This window comes from Prionailurus viverrinus, chromosome A3, assembly GCF_022837055.1.
Source record: "Prionailurus viverrinus isolate Anna chromosome A3, UM_Priviv_1.0, whole genome shotgun sequence".
Taxonomy (NCBI): Eukaryota; Metazoa; Chordata; class Mammalia; order Carnivora; family Felidae; genus Prionailurus; species Prionailurus viverrinus.
The window spans coordinates 69,635,930-69,655,225 of NC_062563.1; the positions used below are offsets into that span (position 1 = coordinate 69,635,930).

Sequence of the window (19,296 nt, forward strand, 5' to 3'; positions counted from 1 at the left end):
AAAAGGAAATAATTCTAGAAATCTAGCAGTCAAATTCAGAGAGTTACTGGTGTACCACAGGTGACAACCAGTAAATCAGAAAATGAGAAACTGAATTAACTTCCAAGGGAAAATGATGAGGGAAATAGTCTGTATTAATGCACTTGACCGCACCCATCCTGAAAATAGAGACTATTTTAAGATATCTGGATAACACTTAAGCCAACAGAACTATGACCATAACTTCCCCCATTTTCCCCAAAGATAACTTGCATCTTTCATTCCTTAGAAGCCTGAACAAGAATTTTACAACACATACTAAAAAAGACATCATTTTAGTCTTTCTTTCAATATTCTAGTCAAAAAGGCAACATGTTCTCTAATTCATGCAAGAACCAGGAAAAAAAAAACAAATAAAATATTTACTGTATATGATTAACAGGGTCAAATTTTAATATTACATGGCAAAGTAAAACTCTTAAAATAGGTGAATCTATCGGTTAGAAAGAAAATTTCAGATGGAACATAATTTAAATTCAAGAAAAGCCTGTAAGGGAGTAATTGTGTTTTATCTTGCACTTATGTATAATTGTTGACTTTAAAAAGATGTTTTTACATTTAGTTTTAATAGAGCAGGATTATAAAGTATATAATATACTAAATAATGTTTATTAAATAAAATTTATTAAAGCAAAATAAAATGTAGAGATGAGGAGAAAGATGAGAAAGTGTTGACTTGCCACTGATATTGATAAGTTATTTTAGGACAAGTAATATTTACTCTAAATATATTATGCTTCTAGGCTACACTAAAACCACTGATCAAAAGGTGTATTTCTAAATCAAAATCAATTAAGAGCTTAGTTTCAAAAATAAGGCTTCCAACCCAGCAAAGTACAAAGAAGAAACACTTACGGCAAATATGTACAACAATTCACTAATCAAATTTGCAATGCTCTTTCATGCTCCCAAGATGAAAGAATTTCAAAGAACACTCTTCACTCTTCCTTTCTACCACCCTCCACACATTTCCCTGGTCAGAACCAATGTACACGTTAATATTCATGGCAGTGAGTGAGCACACATTTGCACTGGCTTTCTCCTGTAAGTCAAAGAGGGGTTAAGTAATCTGTAATGAATGTTGCCAGACTGACATATATGAGATGCTTCCTCTAGAGTGAAAACACTGGTAAAATTTCTAGATATACCTTATAAATTAATTTTTTAATGAATTTAACTTTTTTGTTAATTGTTTCTAATAATTATTTTACTCAATATTGATTAAATAATCTTTAACACTACTAACTTAAATGTGTATAACACTTTACAGCTTAGAAGTGTCTTCTTTATATTCTTTATCCTAAAAAAAAATTTTTTTTCAACGTTTATTTATTTTTGGAACAGAGAGAGACAGAGCATGAATGGGGGAGGGGCAGAGAGAGAGGGAGACACAGAATCGGAAACAGGCTCCAGGCTCTGAGCCATCAGCCCAGAGCCTGACGCGGGGCTCGAACTCACGGACTCCAAGATCGTGACATGGCTGAAGTCGGACGCTTAACCGACTGCACCACCCAGGCGCCCCTATATTCTTTATCCTAAAAACCAATCATCTGTTTATATTCTTACAAATATTATACAGATAAGAAAGTTAAAGCTGAAAGAGGAAAAAACTGAGATGAACCAAATGGAGTCACATTGGGACAAAATATGTTTGCTGTAAATAACCTAAGCTATCTGGTGACAAGGATCCCATTTGGCTCATTCATTCATCCATTCAACAATTGTTCATTGAGATGATTACTAAGTGGTAAGATAATTTATTTTTGTATCCATGGAGCCTAACATAGACCTGGGCCATACTAGTTGCTCAGAAAATATTTCTGGATAGGCTGCTAGCATGTAGTAAAATGAATGTTGAAAAGCCTCAGTTCTAGATTATGCTATGTTTCTTATTAACCATCATTATTATCAAGTTGTGTTCTCTGACATGAGACAGTTTATCTTTTTTGGAAAGTAATGGGCAGATATGAAACAATCAGAGAACAATTCATGATAAAAATGAGTTATAATAAATGAGATAATTACTAAAGAGAGACAATCATTCATCCAACAAAAATTCCCACCACACATTTCCTCTAAACAACCAACTACCATAATCAATTCTTACTTGAAGATTCAAAAAACAAATCAATAAAAATATGCAACTTTTCAATAATATAGCTATTGCATATCAAGTGCTGCATTTTTTTCTGTTATAACTAAGTAGTTAAATGACTTTCTGCGTTACATAAAAACTACACCGCATCTTTGACTTCATGTTGACTAATGAAAAGCTGTCTATTCTTAACCTAAGCCATCATATTTTCAATATATAATTCATTAATTCATTTATTATTTCAGAAAATATTTATCAAGTGCTAGTATTCTAGGCTATATGCTAATTAACTGCTCCTTACTTCATGAGTGTATCTTGCCCTCATCCCCTCCTAAAACCTTAAAAGTTTCAATAGCAACATCATATGGCTTTGAGCATAACAGTGGTAGCAGAAATATTAATATTATTTAAAATATCTTAAAAACAAGGCTACCTGACTCAAAAAAACATTTTATTCCAAGTTGTTATAACTTCAAGGGTACAATTAATCAAAATTTAAATATGATTATATTTTCAAGTAAAAACCCAAATAATCAACTTAATGAAATGGGATGATGTCAAATATTTACATCTTCATCGAAATTATATGCCAGTCATACTTTAAAAGTTATCTAACTGAAATGGCATTGCACATTTCAGCAAGACTGGAGTCCCTTGAGAGGAGTACAATCAACTTTCCAGCTTACTGATTAACTTACTAAGTAAAGGTAGAAATACAATTTTTAAAGATTAGCACAGAGTTTATGTTTGGCTGATCTTGAAGGTTTACAGAAGTTTTTCTGGCATTTTAATGGATAATAATTAACATTTACAGATAAAACATATCATCTATGATATCAATCAGGTCAATTTTTAAGTCAGTAATGTTCATAAACAAAAATCAAACAACAATAATAAACAAACTATAATCCTACAAATCTTGTTTTCCTTTGAAACTTCTAACCCTGAAAGAACCAGAATAAGTGATTCAGAGAAAATTGGGATAGATTTAAAGGTACCTAAATAATGTAACAAAATACGGTCTGAATATTCTCAAATCTAATATTATTTAAGAATATTTCTATCACCCACTGGTATCAACTCTAGTACTCAGACACTTAATTCTCCTTTCCTTTCCTTTCCTTTCCTTCCTCCTTTCTTACATCCTCCCTCCCTTCCTCCCTCCCTTCTTACCCTCCCTTTGCTTTTTAAAATATCTAACTCCTCTGTGTGTTCCTCTTCTATCTAGCCAACATTATAGGAGTTAGAGGTAACTTCAATAGTGTAAAATGCGTAACAAAAACAAAAAAACCCACAACACTGGCCTTGTGTTAATTTAGTTTGTATGTTAAAATATGTCGAGAAGTGATTTATTTCCATATAGGCAACTTGCTAGGTCATTAATGACTGATCACCACTTACATGCAATGAGGAAAAAGGGAGGGAGATAAGTTTTAGTTAGCCAGGTTTGGACTAAGACAGATACTAGCAATTGATATAGGAGGAGTAGGGCTGACCAACAAGGGTGTTTAGTAAGCCCTGGAACCAATATACATTTTGCATTTCCCAGTTAAGTACTGGCTCTCAAATCAAGGGAAAGTTTGAAGATAGCAAATCCAAGAGGGAGAATGTATAGAGACAAATAATGAATCTACAGTGAATAGCCAGGCAAAACCAAGAGGGAGATACAGAAAGAAGGAGGCCTTCACAGAACAGCTATCATAAATTCATGGCAAGTAAAGGAACTGTGGAAGGTACTAGGTTGGTACAGACACCTAGAAAGTCAATCCATTATGTATGGAGGGACTCTTAAACCCACATTTGATCAGATTTGGAAGAAAAAGAGAACATCCATTCTTATAGACTAAAACCCTCTGACCATAAAACAAACAACAGTGGTTTGAGTAAATTCAGTAACATTGCCCCTTACGATTTGAGAGTGATCATTGTAGAAACTTTTCTGAGGGTAAGTGTGTAATTGGTAATGGATCAATAAGTAATTTCTTTCAGGAGCAAAAGCTCTTGTTTTCTTATTTATTTATTTTTTTGAAGTTGCAAGGCTCTTAAATCAGAGTGGAGCAAATACATTTAGAAAGTTGAGATTACTCTAAACAGCAACAGCAACATTCCTTACTGCACTAGTTAAGTTTATCTCAACTAATCATTTATTTATGATGCCATAAAAATCCAGATGCTTTCAATTTTGATTGTTAGATATTTGCTGAAAGGCAGTTGAAATTACTTTCCCAGGGTTCCGATTTGACAACTGCATCTTGAATTGAAAATTTATGGCAGTTCAATAATGGTTGTGCTGAGGTGTGTGTGTGTGTGTGTGTGTGTGTGTGTGTGTGTGTGTGTGTGTGTTTTCTCTTTTCTTCTTTCTAAGATTAGCAATGAATTTAGTTCTTGTGGTCAGTGTAAACCCCTACTGAGCTTATTTGAAATCATAGAAGTCTAATGGAAAACTAAGATTAAGAAAATAAATGAATAAAACTGAAAATTAAGACCCTGCAAAAGTCTGTGATAATGTATTTTCCTCCTATATGTGTTTGGTGGTTTTCCTAATTGTTTTAGGATGAGTGCCTGAAAGCCAGTGTCCAAGAGGAAAGAATCTGTTGACGTAATCAAATTGTCCTCTGAGGCATGGGTGCTAGTAAAAGGAGAACCTATAGGGCTGGACAAAAGCAAAACAAAACAAATTTACACAATCACATGAGACAGAAAAGATAAACTATGCCTCACAGATATAAAGGGAAGTGGAAAGACTTATATATGTTTGGAACCTTCCAGAAGATACAGATTTTCAAGTAAGAACTATGATGATAATAACCCTGTAGAGTTTAATAGATGACCCTTTCTTATGGTTGTTACTTTTGTATATCAGTAAAATATTGATATCTCTTAGCAATAAGAGATTACCTGTACTTTGCAAATATTTTAATAAAACAAGAAGATAAAGAATTACAACTATACACATTAGTAACTCTGAATGCAGAAATATATGGCAGAGTCTTCAAGCTATAAATCAGTTAAGGCAAAAGTTTAAAAAAATAGCTTTCTATTCATGACCTATTATTTTCCATCTATGATATACTGACTAAATTCTTACAGTAGGCTTAGAGCTTGGAGCAAAAGGAATGGTCAAGGGTTCCACGATATTAATGGTAAGAGCTTACTGTACTTTCTTGATATTTATGTATTAAAATGAATATAAGAAGGCACAGAAACAATCTAGTCACTGTAATTCACTGTAATTCTAGAGTGAGGAAAGAACTAAGGACACCAGATTCAGATCTTTTGATGTTACCAGTATTACAACCTCCTGCTTCCAGTCAGATGTAACAGTATCAACTAGGCAATAACTTAGTTTATTAAGTTGGCAAATCTGCTTAAAGTCAATAAGAACATACCAAAATAAATCTTTGTGAACAGAGAACTGAGAAGAATTCACACTTAACAACCAAAAAAATATATTTTCTATTGTAAAGAACGTTTTAGCAACAATAGTAGGAATAAGGTCTTATTACTTCTAGATTGTATTTATATTTTCTGTACCAAAGTACTGGTTGCTGGGGAAGAGAAACTTCCAAAAGAAAAAGTATAAGTTATTAAAAAAAAAACTAACAGTAAAGACAAAAGTTAAATCTTATTTTTAAAGTACTTACTATATGAAGCTCTAGGTAGTCACCCAGGCCAGAAGAACTGTCCACTCGCACCAATACAGCTTCTTTTTGAACAGTGCTAAACCCTATGGCCAGTCTGTCTGCTCGTGTACTTGGCCGGTCATTAGGAGGCCACTTATACGTGATTTGTCCACCACCTTTGCTAAAGATATATGTTGTCCCAGCTGGAAAACAAAAACCAAAACCAATTAGTCCAAATATATCAGGTGTACAATTTTCCTATGTTTGTTACACTGACATATCCGTTAAGGATTAAATTTATATCAAGGCAAAAATGAAAAAAAAAATGAAACTATAGCATAAAAAGTAAGCAAATCACAGATTTCAATCAAACAGGCTCAAGAGAGACAATAGAAGATTTTTAAAAGAAATATCAAGGCAGCTCAGTTTTTAATACACTCATTAAACCTACCAGCAGGTGTTCCAGAACAAATGGGAGATTACTACTTTTTCCACTGAGTTAGACAAGCATGGAATCTAATGGGGTTTTATTTCTCCCTGCCAGTTTTTCAGAAATGTTTTAGTAGGAAACACTGACTTTGGCCGCTTCCAAAAGGAGCAGAAACATGTATCAACTCGTTTTTGTTTTTGAAACAAGAGTTGCATGTGCATGTGACAGGGTCATACAGCACAGTGAAGCAAATCACAACAAATATACTACGAATCAACTCTTATGGGGAAAGGGTCTATTCACATATGACAGATAACTAATGGATAAACAGTCATAAGCCCCAGGAGTCATGTCAGGAAAATACAGATAATAGAGCTCATCAATAGAAGCAAGATCTTATTTAACAAGCAATATCTAGTAGCTGTCAAACTATCCAGCATCATAAAAAGACTCATTTTTTTTCTTCAAAAGTGAATGCTTGTCTTACAGTAGTAAGAATATTATAGCCTCATTTGGTGAGTGTTCAATTTTTACTTTATGGTGCTGATGTCATTAAATTATCCATCTTACTTTAAAAGATTTTCATTTCAAACAAGTTTACACTAACCATCCAATGCACTGAAGTCCTATCTCATTATACCGCAATGAAATCTATCTCACTGAATGCAATACAATGGAATCTTTAAGTCAGAACATTTGGAAGAGACATGCAAAGAGACATGCAAAGATATAGATATAGATACATACAGATATATAGATATGAACACATATGCACACACACACACACACACACACACAAGAAAAGACTTTACTAAAAGTAAAGTTTGTCCATACTAAAAAGGACAATAGAAATATTTGCATAGTTATCCCAGGAAGAGCCACTGGGGTAAAATAAATTTAGAGGCTTATAGTAATAAAGGATACCAATACTTGTGTTCCCACTATGTGTCAAACGTGGTAAAGAAAATGGTAAGAGTGAATATTAAAATTTAGGCCAAGGGTGCCTCAGTCGGTTAAGTGTCTGACTCTTGATTTCAGCTCATGTCATGGTCTTGTGGTTTGTGGGATTAAGCCTCGTGTTAAGCTTTGTGCTGATGACACAGGATCCTTGGGTCCTCTCTCTCCCTCTCTCTCTGTCCCTCCCTTGCTTGTACATGTGCTCTCTCTCTCAAAATAAATAAACATTTAAAAAATTTAGGCCACAAAATATCTTGTGTTTATAGAAAAAAAGCTTCTACCAAGAGTGAGGCTTGTATGGTGTTGGTACAGCAGTATGTATTCTGTGTGAAACATTTCCAAAGTCCTCTGCAATATGCCTCCTGCTTGACTGGTTAAAAGGGCCTTGGTATGTAGGGATACCTGGGTGGCTTAGTTGGTTAAGGGTCTGACTCCTGATTTCAACTCAGGTCATGATCTCACGGTTCTTGAGTCTGAGCCCACGTTGGGCTCTTTACCGACAGTGTGGAACACGCTTGGAATTATCGCCCTCCCCCTGTTTCTTTGTTGCTCCCATGATTGTGCTCTCTTTCTCAAAACAAATCAATAAAAAAAAAAAGGCCTCGGTATGTAGACATGACACAAGAAACATGTCAGAATAATACTGAATGTAAAAGTGATAAAATATAATCTTGTTAGAATGCAATGGTAGAGACGCTGTGTATTCTCTATTAATTTTTTTGGATACTAATGCATGAAAGTAGTTTATCTCTCTCATGTGGAAATAGGTAAGTTATACTTCAAAGGAACCAGGCAGTGTGCAAGTAAAGAACATTCAGAATATACAGATTTGTGTATCAGAAATGTTGGAGCCTCCAGGACCATTTATGTTCTATATCATCAGAAGCTTGTTACTCAGGATATTAATAAGCAAGAATCATTTGATAAATATTCTTCAGCTTGGTAATTTTTGTAGATGATTAACTAACTATTGAATGGTTCAACAATGCCGACATTGATAAAAATGGGACAAGAACACATAAAAGTGAAGGTTTCTTTAACAGGAGAATGTCGTGGTGACCTCTGAGTACAGGTACTCAATTTTATTTTCCTCCTTTTAATTAATTTTGCTCTCTAGTGACTATGTAGTTTCTATGAATTAAGACAAATATTCAAAACTAGAGATGCTGCATAACAATGTAAATCATATCTAAAAATTCAGGTGTCTTCCAGAATCACCAGAGGAAGGTGATGGTGGAAAGCAAAATATCTTGTATTACATAGCAATTTTTAATATTAAAAATATCACTTTCACAACAATTTTTCAGGTCTTCTGTACTTTTGTATGGAAAGTAGGGTAAGGGCGTCTGGGTGGTTCAATCAGTTGAGCATCTGACTTGATTTTGGCTCAGGTCATGATCTCATGGTTCATGGGTTCAAGCCTTGATCAGTCTCTGCACTGACAGCAAGGAGCCTGCATGGGATTCTCTCTCTCTCTTTCTCTTTCTCTCTCAGAAATAAATAAATAAACTTTTATAAAAAGTAGGGGGGAAGAAAGTAGGGTAAGCAGTTAGCCCCATGTTACATCTGAGGAAACTTAGTCATAAGGATTGATTTGTTATCTCAAGTTGCAACCTTAGTTAAGTGACAGAGTAGGAAACCTAGTGCCCAGACTCCTACTCTTGCATTTTTTTTATGACAGAAATGTTTCTGTTATCATAACAAGACAGTCGAGAAAAAGTTAATTGGATGTGTCAGTCTGAATTTATCAAGGCCGACTGTTATCATATTCTAATGTCTCATATCCATAAAGTGACATTTGCACCTCATGATCATATACTGTCCTTTCACCTCACAAGGCTTTCAAAAAAAGAAAAATAACATGTAAATGTGAAGTGACAGAACATTTAATATATGTAGATTAACATTTAGTTTAGAGTATACTTCCCAAACTTATGGAACTATGAAAGTTTCCAGTTGCTCAGTTACAGAATGCAAGGATAATAAAGATTTGTATTTTCAGGAAGATAAATGTCAAAATGCAAATATCATTACTCAAGATTTGATTTCATCTCATATTTCAGTGAGTGTTAAGACCTAGCAACTAGCATTCTATGAACCACTCTGTCTTCCTTACAATGATTTCTGGCTCTTTCAGTTTCACCAAAACAAAGTAAAACCAATTGTACTACCTTGTGCCAAACAATGCAATTATTTCCAGGATCTTTTGTCTCCAGATGTATCTGGAAAGCAATCTCTCTTCCCTCTTCTGTATGCATGATAGTGCAATGTCTTGTATTCATCAGCATAATTCCAGAATCAAGAGAGGATAAGATGTCCACTCCCCACCCACAGCTCCCTTCTACCTACCTGTATAAGCATCTTGGTTTTCTTTAAAAAAAAAAAAAATCACTTCCTATAAAACTCTACAAAATTTCCTATGTTCTTAAATCCCCCTTTCAGAAAGATAGAAAATTACCTTATACTCTATTCTGGTAACCTTAAAAATGTGAGAATACTCCTACAATAAAATATAGTGGGTCATGCGACTAAAGTTTCAAAATCTACTTCATTTAGCATGCATCTTTTGGAACCAGAGACATAATGTCCTTACTATAGCAGATAACTAAAAAATAAAGAATATAAGCTCTGAACAGACCTGGGTTCAAATCCCAGCTGAATCATTTACTAGCTACACTGACCTTGACTAGCTTTTTATTCTAAATCTTGGATATTCTGTCTGTAAACAATGAGGATATTAAAACTATACACCTCATAGAGCTTCTGTCAAAATTCGATGGGTATCACACAGTCACACCATAGTCCAATTCCTGGCATATGGTAAGTGCCCAGTAAGTTTTACAGAGAACAGGCGGTGTGTGTGTGTTTGTGTGTGTGTGTGTGTATGTGTGTGTTAAAACTATAAAATAATGGAAAACATACAAAAAATAACAAACACTGCAACACTGTTGTTTTATTTTAATATAAGATGTCTTAGAAAAGTTTGATTCATTTCAAAGTTGTGTGGAAGCCAAATGCCTTTGAAGAAATGACTTTCCTCCCTCCCAGTTTTTATTAATCTTTTCAGTATTTCATTCCTTGGATTAGCACTTTTTTCACATAAACCCATTATATTATTATTTACATTCACTAGTAGTTGACAATGAGAAGGATATTAAATTGCATCACATGGGAGCTTTCATGAGAAAAAGAATATTAGTTCATCATCATAAAACATCTAGCATGGTAAGATTTATAGCAAGATGCAAAAAAAATTCACTTTGTTAAATAAAGGAGTAAGTCTACATAAAATGACTGCAATCTAGCTTTATTATTTTAATTTTATTTTTATAGAAACATGGTTTATTATATTATATAAGTGAATTCAATGTGCAGAAACTGTACATCTTAATCACAGTTCCAGGTCTTAAGAACACAGTAATGTGTTCACCTCTATTATTTATGCATGTTTCTGTATGACAGTCACTGACACATCAGTGCCATGACTACTAATGGATTTATTGTAAATTAACCTCGACATCCATCACATTACTGAATGTATGGATGACTCAAACTTAAAGTGGTTTTCAGCAACCTCCACATTTAAGTTGCGCAGCAAATCTGTATTACTCCAAATTCATTAACAGAGCTGGCTCAATCAGATGCAAATTTATTTGTGTCAACATACTTTACATGGCAACAAATGTTTGTACAAATTATACATGGGCTCTTACTTCTAATGTCAAAACTGCCCTGTGATGTTATGATAAGAAATATTTTTAGATTTTATTTAACATCTATTTACCCAAAAGACTCTCCCTCCTCCTTGTTTTATTTCCAACCACTCATTCTTTAAATTTGCCCACTTCAGCTTCGTTTCCATAAAAGTTAGTATGTCCCCAAATGGATTGAACCTTTCTGAAAAAGAAAACCAACTGCCATGTATAGGTCTGTTTGAATACTGGTTGTTCTGGATCCTTGCTATATGAACAATAACTTCCAAGTAGATTAGCTTCTAACATAAGTATATGAATAAAAGGTTCCTTTCTGAACGCCTGTAATTCTTCAAATGTCACTGTGTAGCCAACATGCAACATTCAGGCCATTATAATTCTATTAGATATAACAGAGATATAGCACTTTTTTTTCCCCTTTAAAGTTTTCCAGGTAGTCAGATGGAATTAAAATAAAACAAATAAAAGTAAGAGGAGCTTTTATTCCTCCAGTAAACTTATTGGAATAAAGAGGCTAACTTAAATTTAAAATTTCTGAACAATTTCTACCTATGTAAAGGCATTCTTTTGAGTAAAGTTCATAGAAAGCAAAAAACAATGAAAAACTTGTATAAAAAGTTTTTGTATAAAAATTATTTGTGACCGTGATAAAATTTATAAACTGGTGAAACTTAAAGAAAATAATAAATGTTAACAATCTGACAGGTACATAAAGTAACAATTCGTTGCAGTTCATTTTCTTCCTAAGTTCCTGTAAATTCTTTGTAAGATCACAAGGAATTATATCATGAAATTGAGCACTATTGTTTCCTAATTTCTGAAATTTCATATAGGAGGATTAACAACTCAAGACAGGTGGCCATTATATTAGGAAAGATGAATGGAATCAGAACAATAACAGTTCCTACCTATAAGATGTAATCAACTCTACATCAAAAAGTAGTAACAACAATTACCAACTTTGAGAAGAGACAGCAGCCCTCAATGCTGCTATTCACCTAAAGGGGAACAAACACTAGGAAAAGACAATGAAAATAAAGACTATATATCTTAATTTGAGCCTTCTTATGGAAGACACAGACTTGGTAGAATTGACAACTGGCTAAAAAAGAAAGAAAATGACATAGGATTTTTACTTATATGTCTTTGAGAAAAAGAGCAGAATAAGTTCTTAATAAAGGAAACAGGGCAAGAAACATGGCCTGTCACTAAAATGGTTTTGATACTGACCCTATAGTCTGAATCAGACCAAAGCAAAGAAAGTCAAGAAGAGTTTAGGTAATTCCCAAACAATGCAAGTCTTTTCAAAGTAGCTAATAACTACATTCAGGATAGAACAAACAACAGGAGGTTTCTCATATATGGCAAGTCATGTGTTCCAGCAGAATCCTAGACCCTGAGGAATTAAAGAAATTTATTCAATTTTAAAAGAAAACAACTTGTTGACTCTTTCTTAAATTTAATGCAAACTGAGAAAAAGGGGGAAAGTCAACATTGTGAGCACCTTGTTTTTGCGCAATGAGATTTCCGAAAGTGACAGTGGACGGGGTCACTGCCCACATGCCAGCTATTAAATACCCATCATGAACTCTGTGCAGGTTCTTTCACAACGTTCTTGAACCCCATACAAGTCAGATATGCTGTTAAACTCTCAGGGTCTCCAAGGAATCACTAGGCATTGACAATTAATATCTCCCAAACTTTTCCTGGGATCAAAGGAGACTGAACCAGTCAGATTCCACAGTAAACTTAGGGGATGTGCAAGCAGAGAACTTCTCCTCACTAAACTGGCCTATATGACATTTGGTTCTGGCCCAGCCAAGATACCACTTTAAAATAAAAAGTAGTGTTGCTTATTCAATAAGAAATTTTAATCAAAATAAAACCATCAAGAAATAGCAAAGAATAGCAAAAAGCTATCATGATTCCTATAAGGTCGGAATTATTATTCTCAAAGATAATTTCAACAGTAATTATGCACTTCACTAAGTAAGGAAGTTTTCCCTTCATCTACTGGCCCAAAACTTTTCTCTTAATAAAAATCTTTTTCTAACAGGGGTGCCCATGTGGCTCAGTCCGTTAAGCTTCCACCTCTTGATTTCGGCTCAGGTCACAATCTTACAGTTTGTGGGACTGAGCCCCACATCAGGCTCTGTGCTGCTTGGGATTCTCTCTCTAACCCTGCCCCACTCATGTGTGTGTACATGCACAGTCTCTTGCAAAATTAATAAATTAACATTTGAAAATCTTTTTGTAATAAATATTCCATATTTTTCTATGGTCTATATTTTCTTTAATAAAAAATCTATATTCTGCAATCTTGGGAGAACAATATATTTAAAAGTGAATCATGTATATTTCCCATTTTAATATGTGACATTTACATATTTTGACATTTATGTAAAGAGTATACTGCATGAAAAAAAAATATTCATTCTTTTGAAAACAAGTGTGTTCCTCTTTAATAACTTAGGTAATTCTTTATAATATAAGTGGATTCATGGTTGACCTACCTTGTCCATATCTTAGCCATTTATTCAGGAATACCACAAATAATGCACAGACTATGCAATGTACAATTAAAAAAAAGGCAGCATTCATATAAGGGATATGAATGGTGTTCACCAGTCTTGAATTAATCACAGATGCCAACCACAGTCATTTGGATAAGTCATTCTCTTTTTCTGTCTTATAAAGAAATTAATTGAAGTAGGAAACATTCTTAAGCTGACCTATCTGTTGGTCATCTGATAATTGCCAATTATGTGAATGGAGTTAAGAATACAAAACTTAAAACACACAGCCCTTTTTTCCCAAAGAGGTAGGACCTGTGCATTAACAATAAACATTAGGGCAGGTTGGGGCACCTGGGTGGCTCAGTCAGTTAAGCATCTGACTTCAGTTCAGGTCATGATCTCATGGTTTGTGAATCCAAGCCTCACATCAGTCTCTGTACCAACAGTGTGGAGCCTGCTTCGGATCCTCTGTCTGCCCCTCTCACCCTCTCTCAAAAATAAATACACATTTAAAAATAAATATCAAGGCAGGAAAATTATGCCTTGTCATAAACTATGAAACGTCAGATAAATGATATTTAGTCATGTCACCATCTATTCTGGATTTTTAAAAAATCTTGCAAAAGGTGACAACAGTAAAGGTACTGATTAATGGCAACCTTAAAAATGAGCAGAAAAATGAAAAGCAAGAATAATTATATTTATGTTTTATCAGATCAAAGTCACATAAGTAGTGAAATTTGGAGATAATTCTCAAGCCAGCGAATACTATTTTTGAAAATCTATTCAATAAGTAACACTTCACTTAGTGGCTCCTTTGCAATGTACTTTCTTTAAAAAAAAAACACTTTATTATTTCCTTCGCTAAACATGTTATTTAGAAAATATACCCTCCAGGAAGAGTTGGGTTCAAAAGATTGAGCTTCCCAAGCTTGTTCCATGATCAAGTTCTAAGTCCTAGAAACTTTTAAAGGGCTATCAGGGTCTAAGTTCTCTTGCTGAAAAAAAAAAACAGATAAGTGGTATTCCTTCCACCAATCAGATTAGGAAAAGATTCATAAAGATAGCAAAGTGATCTAAAGTTAAAAATCAAACCGAGCAAAGCAATCTCACAACCAATAACCCTAAGAACATCAAATGCTTATGTCTTCCCTTCTGAAACTAGACTCCCTCCAGCAGTAAGTGAACTTTATTAAAAAGTCTCTTGCAAGTAATTCAGTAATCAATTTGCATGAGAGCTATAGGCAGCAGGGATAGGGAGAAAAGAAATCTCACCTTCCGGTACTTCAAGAAAAATCTTATTTTACAGAACATATGATAAGTTGTGTAAGTCCCTAATAAATTCTTAAAATTATTAGCTAGTCAGTAAAAATTGCAATTGACTACTGATGCCCTTAAATTTACTTTTTTTTTTCAAAAGTTAATTGCAAAAATGGCTTTCATCAGGGTTTCAGAGTCAAGAATTTATTAGAATTAAGGTGTCAAAAATTAATAAGTTAAAAAAAAGTGAAAGAAGCATAGCTTTAATGCTGAAATTCTCTTAGAGATAACTAAGCAAACCTTTTCTTTTCAAATGACAAAATGGAGGCCCAGAGAAATCAATTGGTTTTTCAACGTCACACAGGCAGTTAGGGTCTGTATCCAACTCTATTCTCAGTTTTTCCACAAGACAATGAAAAGCTAAGATCCAATGACTGCTTCTTGTTTAGAAAAATAACTAAAATTCACAAATCAAGGTCACTTCAATCATCTCTAGAGTCTTTTTAATGATGCTTTCCCGGACTGGTTTGGAGAGACACGAAAGTTTCTGTAATGACACTTAGCAGAAATGATTCACTCACTTTCTGACATTTTCAGAGCTTAGCCTGAATCTTTAAAAGGTGTGAGAACTTTGCACAGCTTTATTGTAACCATCCCGCCTCAGAAGCTATCCCTGCCTTCGGCTCTTTTTAAGGATTCCAAATTACTGAACAGAGATGCAGAAAACAAATCTTTATCACTAATGCCATGATCACTTCTATTCTATACCAGAAAGGCCTTATAACTTTTGACAGTGACACTGTCTCCTGCCCTTAACAGTGGAATTGAATACTGAACACAAAAGTGCATGTAGTTATTTTGAACATTGCATTACATATTTAATATAGAAGCCAGCATACAAACAATAAAATTCATAATAATTTTAAGGTAAAACCAGAAATATGCTTTTATTTGTTTCTCATCTTAGCTCCTCTCATTGACCATCTTCCTGCCTGAATGCTATATTTGTCATTCTCCATCTGACAAGGTCCCAGTTAGAACTATTTGCTACTTATTTTATATGAGAACTAGATAGAATGCTAGTTTCTGGGTCAGAAGTCACTTCAAACTAAGCTCTAACTTTATCGTGCACAAGTGGAATACACATTCTCTTCTCCAAGTGACTTTTACTTTGGCGGATATATGCTTCTCTGCTGCACTTGGTTTTCTTTTCAGTCTAGCTTCCCACTTTCATTCCAATCAAAGTAGATTTGTTCCCTTTATCATCTACAAAACCTATTTTTAATTTACAAACTATTATATAATATCAGAGCTGACTTTTACTGTAATTTCCATCTTAAAGGTATGCCTACTGAAAACAGGGTCTTGCTTTACTTCTTGGTATTCTCATCAGGTTTGTGTGCTTTTATTTATCAATCATGGATAGGGGCCTAATATATTCCTTGAACTGAGTTAGGACTACAGACATAATAAATAGCATAAAGGTCCTGATTGATGAGTATAAAAAATTCCATGCCTATATCCATTAGTAAGATGGGATATCTATAGCTGTATAAGAAATCTAAATAATTTTACTAAATACAAAAAATTCAGATGAGGGCATAGATTGCCTAGATTACCCTGATAATGAACACCATTCTCTATTTCATTACATCTGTGTGAGAAACAACTGTAATGAAGAGTCATGAAACACTTAACCAGGTAACGGTGATTATGAGAGAGTTCTAGATCCCACAGTTTGCTTGAAGAACCTAGCCCAAAGTTCTCCATACTTTACAGGAAGGAGCTAGATATAGTCTGCCAGGCTTTAGGCCTTAAAATTTTATTAATCATTAGAAAAACCCAGAAGATGGCACCACAACCAACTGATCAAAATTAACATCACCAGTAACAGGACATACCAAATTCAGGGGAAATATGATGGGCTGAAAAGGACACAACGTCATTTCTGTACCATTTTTGCATAGCCTCTATCTAATCATAAAAGATCCAAGAAACTGGAATTGAAATATAGTCTACAGAATAACTGGTAGCATTCTTCAAAAGAGTCAAGGTCAGGAAAAACAAAATACTAAGGAGCTCTTCCAAATTGGAAGGGACTAAGGTGACATGACAACTAGATATAATGTGAGACCTTGGTTTAGAACTTGGACTGCAGAAGAGGACGTTAGTGGGACAACTGGTAATGTCTGAAGGTGTGTAGGTTAGTACATTGTACCAATGTTAATTTCCTGGTTTCACTCGTTGTGTTATGTAAGATGTTAACTTGGGGAGAGCTAGCTCAAAGGATAAGGAGAATGTTTTTTGTGTAACATTTTTCTAAGTCTAAAAGTATTTCAAAATAACTTTTAAACAAATAAATGTATTAATTATGAAAAGCAATTAAGAATCTTGAATAAGATTGTAGGCCATGGGAATCTATGCAACAGAAGTAGCTTAAAAAATCCCTAGCTCTTGACATTATAAAGCTAAATATAAGAAATCTCATTTAAAATTGAGTCTGGAGGGCAGAAGGAGGAGCTCTCATGCCCTAGCACTCTTTGTCAAGTGTAGACACCAATAGGAAGAAGTTGAGAGAAACACTTTCTCCAGGCCCGGCAACAGCCAAGCTAATGAGAAACTCAGCCAATGAAAAGCTACTACACCTCGGAACTCCCAGTTTGCTCCATGGTCTTATAAAAGCACTCCCTACTCCTCTCTTACCTCTATAAAAGAGCATTCCTTTCCTCTCCTTTGTTCACCAGACTTGCCTATGGTCTTGCCATACTTTGCATGTCCTGATTTGCAATTCTCTGCTCTTCCTAAATAAACACATCTGCTAGTAAAATAGCTGGCTGTTTTATTTTTAAGGTTAACAAAATGAAGTTTTGTTTGTTTGTTTGATTTTACTCTTTAATTCTCATGCCCTATTTCACCCTTTCCCCAAAATCCTCCACCCAAACACACACACACTTTCCCTTTGGTAACCAACAGTTTGTTCTCTGTAATTAACACAAAATGCAGTCTTCAGTTTGTTTGGCTATGAGAAATGGAGAGTATTTAGAGGTAAGTGGAAGACTTAATTTTTGTTCTACATACAAGAAATTTGTTTAGGGGCACCTAGGTGGCTCAGTCGGTTAAGTGTCTGACTTCAGCTCAGGTCATGATCCTACTGTTCTTGAGTTCAAGCCCCGCATTAGGCTTTGTGCTAAGAGCTCAGAGCCTAGAACCTAGTTCTGTTTCTATGTCTCCCTCTCACTCTCTACCCCTCCCCCACTTATGCGCACGCTCTCTCTCTCTCTCTCTCTCTCTCACATTAATAAATAAATGTTGAAACAAAAAAAGAAATTTGCTTAATTTGCTAAATAAGAAAAATCTCAGTATAAACACTCTTATTAAGGTTTTCAAGTAATAAGATACTGGGAAAATTAAGATTAAAATAAAAATTGCCTAAATAGATAAGCCCAGTCTAAGATCAGTTCACTCAGAAAACCAAGTACTATTTATCAATTTATTCATTCATGTATTCAATCACTTGTTAGCATGGGTCATTGTAGAAATCACTGAAACTCTTATGAAACAGTTTCCAGTCCTAAAATCATGTAGGTAAACAATCTTGAGATAAAATCTATTTGTCTAACCTTATGATAAGAGATTACTAACATTAGTGTGAGTTAATTCCTTCTATAAGTTTGGAATCTAAGAGAGACACTAGTACAAAAGAGAAGCAAAAGAGAGTAGTACCAATGGTAATAAATGTTTTTTTAAATATATTACTTATGTTTGCATGTGTGGAAATTAGTACCATTGACCCTTTAACAACATGGAGGTTAGGGATACTGACCCCACACACAGTGGAAAATCCAAGTATGACTTTGACCTGCCCAAAACTCAACTACTATAGCCTACTGTTGACTGAAGCCTACTGATAACATTAAACGGTCACTTAGCATATATTTTATATGTTATATGTACTATATACTGTATTCTTGGAATAAAGTAAGCTAAAGAAAAGAAAATTTTAGTAAGGATATCATAAGAAAGAGGGCACCTTGGTGGATTAGTCAGTTAAGTGTCTGACTCTTGATTTTAGTTCAGGTCAAGATCTCATGCTTTTTGGGATCAAGCCCATAGCACACAGCCTACTTGGGATTCACTTTCTCTCCCTCTCTTTCTGCCCCTCCCCAGCTCATGCTCTCTCTCTCTCCCTCAAAGTAAACTTAAAGGAATATCATGAGAAAGAGAAAATACATTTGCAGTGCTGTACTATACTGAAAAAAAATCTGCATGTAAGTGGACCCATGCAGTTCAAACTCATGTTGTTTAAGGGTCAACTCTATATACTACAGTTGTGATGAAAGAGATGAATACAAAGACAGAGAATAGTGGTCATTACAGAGGAAAGTTTCAAATATCTTCCAATATAACAAGAAAAAAAAATCCTGAGTGACATTATTTTCCAAGTTGCTTGAAAGACTGAAAACCAGATGGCTTAGGGAGATGTTAGGGAAAGACTCTAACTCAAAATAAGGAGTTGGGACTTGACAAAAGCAAACAAAGCACAATTGTGAGAGGCAGAAGAATACTGCTGGAGAAAAAGAATACAATAATTCAAGAATAAAAACATTCATACACTCAGTAAAAATTATTTAAGCCTATGCTACATATAAAGCACCATGCTACA

The 19,296-nt window shown here is 34.4% G+C and overlaps 1 protein-coding gene across 23 annotated transcripts in view; it reads right to left on the reverse strand.

The window, feature by feature from the left end:
• NRXN1 (neurexin 1) overlaps positions 1–19,296 on the reverse strand; it is a 1,136,768-nt gene that overhangs the window by 312,647 nt on the left and 804,825 nt on the right. For all 23 annotated transcript variants that reach the window (XM_047854354.1, XM_047854351.1, XM_047854348.1 and 20 more), the window contains one exon: positions 5,779–5,960. In XM_047854354.1, the coding sequence (XP_047710310.1) occupies positions 5,779–5,960 (182 nt within the window). The remainder of the gene's footprint in view (positions 1–5,778; positions 5,961–19,296) is intronic.